We start from the raw sequence: 4,741 nt of genomic DNA on the forward strand, positions 1-4,741 counted from the left end.
CAATATGCAAATTAGAAAATAGGGGATTCCCCTCAACAACACTTCCTTCCTCGTTTCACGTCATACGCGCGCGAAATCCAATGACGCTATAGAGGGCGTGATTATGAATTTTCATCTATGAGGAACTCTTATTATTTTGAATGGATCTTTTTATGGAATAATTAATTATATTTATCAACTACTTAATCTAATGCAACAATATTTAATGCAATGACACGTCAGTAGGTCTAACAATCATCCAATAACATTTAATTCTTAAACACAAATAATTGATTAACAAAAAATTAATTCTAAAATTCAATTAAAAAAAAACATTTATTGAAGAAAGAAAAATAATTAAAACTGTTACGTAAGAAAATGGATGAGTGAGTTACAACCCTAGCACTTAGGTTTGGATTGAACCATGGACCTTGGGATTCAAAGGCAAGCAGCACTTTAACCACCAACTAGAACAACTTCTAAAGAATTTAACAGCGATTGGAACCATGTTGGAACTATTCTTTGGCATTCAATGTCACCATCTCGGCACTGACTTGCCATAGTTGTTTGTCTGCTTCTTTGTCTTGAGCTTGAGGGGCTGGCTCCATTCGTTCACAGTCACTACATTAGAAAATAAATATGATGAAAATAATCAAATAGTTTGTATTGTTGATGGTGATGTTGTGAAGACGTCGACGGGTATGATTAGAATGATGACGACAATAGTGGTATTGGAAATATTGAAAGCAGATTACATTTAGGAAGACGACGAGGATAGTGCGGTCCAGGACGTCGTCGACGGTGCGAGTGTGACGGTGATGCCAGCGGTATTGAATGGATTGTGGCGATAGTGAGAGCGGTGACAGTATATGGTATGAGAGTGAAGATGATGGTAGCGAGTATGGAAGAAGGATGATGATGAGGATCTAGTGAGAGTAACGATGATGATAGTGACGCTGATAATGACGATATCGACAGTGACGCTAAATGACGATATCGACAGTGACGCTGATGATGATGATATCGACAGAGAGACGCTGATGATGACGATATTGATAGTGACGCTGATGATGACGATATTGATAGTGACTCTGATGATGACGATATTGATAGTGACGCTGATGATGACGATATTGACAGTGACGCTGATGGTGACGATATTGACAGTTACGCTGATGACGATGACGACCATATTGAAAGTGACGTAATGATGGCAATATCGGGAGTAAGTGGCGATGTTGACGATATGGGGAGTGAATGATTGTGCGAATACCGAAGAAAGATGATGTCAGAGGATGACGATTATCATGGTGATATTGAAGGATGATGAGGATGAGGATGATGATGATGCTAATGACGATCTAGTGAGGAAGTTGGAATGTTTATACTGCATGCCTGCTTCCCAATCTCACTAGTACACGCAACACAAGGACGTAACGCAACGTACGGTAACAATCGATGGATTATTCAAACTTTCGCTTGCAAAGGCTAACGACTCGTCGGTGCTGTGGTTAGGTTGTTTATGTTTAATTTTCTCCTGACGAGACGACTCGTCGGTCCTCGTCGTACGACGCTGTCTGAATTGGCCTTTATATTGCGTCTATGTCCTAGCGTTGCGTCTCTAAGTGGGAACCTTTACTTACCTGTAAAAATAGCCGTTCTCATCATCCAGGCTTTGCTCAACAGCGCAGTATATAGTCGTTTGGGCACCCATCTCGGGAGTACTAGCGATTAATGGTAACAAAATCGTAGCAACAAAACGTTTTATTGGACTCAAGTAACGACAAATTTCGGTTGATACCAGGCCAGGATGAAGGGAATAACAGGTCACATTTGTTCCTGTAAAAAAAAAACCATTGTATTAGGCCTAAATGTATAATATATACCTAAACAGAATGTTAAAACATCCACCATAACAGACCTTTGCGGCATCACACTCCAATCGCCAATATTGTTCACCATGTCCACCTAAAACCTGGGAAAATTTTTAATTCAAGACCCGTTTTGTTCCTTTTCCGCCTCCTGTCCATTTTGCAGGAAAAACACGCCGCTCAGTGCTGACGCCGCTCCACCAAGTCTGGGTTGTAAATTTGCATAACAACCTCTAATCATTTGGAGTTATACTGAAACACAGCAATATCAACATCAACATGTTTGTTACCTTTTAACATTCTCGCAAGTTCATTGGTAAACATTATATTTGCTAACTTGCTTTGTCGATACGCTTTCAAGGGAGCGTAATTGTCGGTCAGATTAATGTCATCAAAATGGATTTTTCCTTCTCTGTGTGCAAATGAAGAAACGTTAATGATGCGACTTGGTGCCGAGCTCTTCATCAGATCCAGGAGGAGGTTGGTTAGCAAGAAGTGGCCTAGATGGTTAACACCGAACTGGAGCTCAAATCCGTCTGCTGTCTTTTGTGGAGAACACATCGATACCCCTTAAAAGCAACATAAAACGCCCTTCTATTATGCAAAAATTCGTCAAAACTAATCTTGAAGTGGCTCTCTGCTTATGACGTATTGTGTAGGCCTATTCAATTTTGAAATATTTACCTTGCGTTTGAAATTATAAATACGTCAGGAATGATTAAATAACCTAACTTAATCATGGAGAGAAAACCCCAATTTCCTCTGTGTATAACATAGAACAAATTCAACGATTTATTATGATTGTACCCTGCAACTGATGTTCGTAAGTTTCCCTCTATTCATTTCTATCATTTTCGTCGTATATTTGGAAGTCAAAATATGAAGTGGTCATCCTGAAGCATTTCGTAGCAAAAACCGAGGACGCCATGTTCCGAATTCCTTGCAAGCGCATAACTGTCAAATATTAAATTGGTTATCAAAAAAATAAAGCTTATAAAATGGACAATCATCAATCATATCGATTGGAACTCTCAATTGGAAACAATTGGACAGACAGACAGACAAAACTAAGCTGACCTGCATTGTTTATGAGGATGTTTACTGATGATTCTTTTTCGATGATTAATTTAGCAAATGACCGTATGGATTTAAAAGATGCAAGGTCCAGCCGTTCCACCGTCACAGCTCCAACGCCATTCCCGGATGATTCCGTCAGAATTTCATCAACTGCTCCTTTACCTTTGGTGACGTCACGACAGGCTAAGATGACCTTCGCACCTGCATAAATAAATGCAAATAAGAAGAGGAATTGTAATTACAATAAATTGTTAAATAATAACATTTACTATGGGAATTAATAAATGCTCTCATAGCAGTTACTGGTAGCTTGGGATAAAACACGACGGTAGGCTGGAAACAATGTTGAGGGTATCTCTATACTAAACGTTTACCACTACACTACACTATAGAGAAATGGCGGATTTACAAATAAAAATACTGATGATTTAATTGTAGCCTTTAATTTATTACACAAGAGCGAATCGTTTGTTTAGGAGCATTCCCTCTTTTTGACATCATTTTTTAACCAAAACCTAAATTTAAGTATTTTTTGCTTTAAAAATTACATTTGTTCAGGTAAATATTTTTTCTTTTGATCCAGTTTTTGGTCAAAGTGAATAGGCCTAACTATTATGTGACATTAAAATGACATATTAAACAAAACATTAAAAAAAAATATTTTTCAGGGGGACAATCTTTAACTATACTGAATATAGGCTAGGCCTAAATTGACGAAATAACATACCGCGACGCACTAGATCCCTAGCCGTCTCCTTCCCAATACCCGTATTTGCTCCGGTTATAATCACAACCTTTCCGTCCAATCTTGTGTTGCTGCAGTACCTCTTTCTGACCAATCGTCTTCTTACCATTAATATCAATACACCTTTAATTCAAATGAGGCAATTTCATAAATTTGATTTATAAAATGATGATTTTGATCCAATGATATTGATTTGATATCAGTCAATTATCATTGTGAAAAAAAGTAAAAGTTAATATGAATTTTTCTTTGTTTTTGGTTGGTAAAGGAATACGGGGTCTGATGATAGGATGGATTGCAAATTATACGTCATAGCATCATTGGTAACGCGCGCCCCTACACGACTATTCCTAGTATCCCTAAACTAACTTTCTGTGAATCCCTAGACTATACAACAAACGCATAGGATGGATATTAGTATGATTGGCCTAATATTAACATAGTAGTAATGATATAACGAAAGGCATGTTAACCTACATGCAATTGCCAGTGATGTCATCAGCAACTTTAAGGCACAGCAGTCGAAAAACATCTTGATCGATTCCTTACTGAGGCTGCCTTGATGATGTCGATAATCTCCGATCGATTCCTTACTGATCTGCCTTGATGATGTCGATAATCTCCGATCGATTCCTTACTGATCTGCCTTGATGATGTCGATAATCTCCGATCGATTCCTTACTGATCTGCCTTGATGATGTCGATAATCTCCGATCGATTCCTTACTGATCTGCCTTGATGATGTCGATAATCTCCGATCGATTCCTTACTGATCTGCCTTGATGATGTCGATAATCTCCGATCGATTCCTTACTGATCTGCCTTGATGATGTCGATCACAGCAACTAACACTTGCTAATAGACCTAGTGCAGATCTTTAATCTCTATTAATGAAATATTTTTAATTAATTGAGGGCGTTCTCTGAGGACTGATATTATCAAACATTATTCATAATTTAAGATAATTAAGCTTTTGACCACAGCACAATAAAAAACGAAGTCTGAATAGGCGTAGATATAGCATGTGGCTTGCATCTACGCCTAGGCGTAGACATAGTCACTGCGTAAA

At 38.2% G+C, this 4,741-nt stretch overlaps 1 protein-coding gene across 1 annotated transcript; it reads right to left on the reverse strand.

The window, feature by feature from the left end:
- Window positions 1–350: 350 nt before the first annotated feature.
- On the reverse strand, window positions 351–4,333 carry LOC144851736 (retinol dehydrogenase 11-like). The gene is made up of 6 exons (XM_078709333.1): window positions 4,150–4,333; window positions 3,655–3,795; window positions 2,928–3,128; window positions 2,141–2,419; window positions 1,623–1,818; window positions 351–600 (listed from the first exon to the last, which is right to left on the reverse strand). Exons 1-6 carry the CDS (start codon window positions 4,202–4,204, stop codon window positions 495–497), a joined length of 978 nt encoding a protein of 325 aa, XP_078565459.1. The 5' UTR covers window positions 4,205–4,333; the 3' UTR covers window positions 351–494.
- Between the last annotated feature and the right edge of the window lie 408 nt (window positions 4,334–4,741).

Source organism: Antedon bifida, chromosome 9, assembly GCF_963402885.1.
Source record: "Antedon bifida chromosome 9, ecAntBifi1.1, whole genome shotgun sequence".
NCBI lineage: Eukaryota > Metazoa > Echinodermata > Crinoidea > Comatulida > Antedonidae > Antedon > Antedon bifida.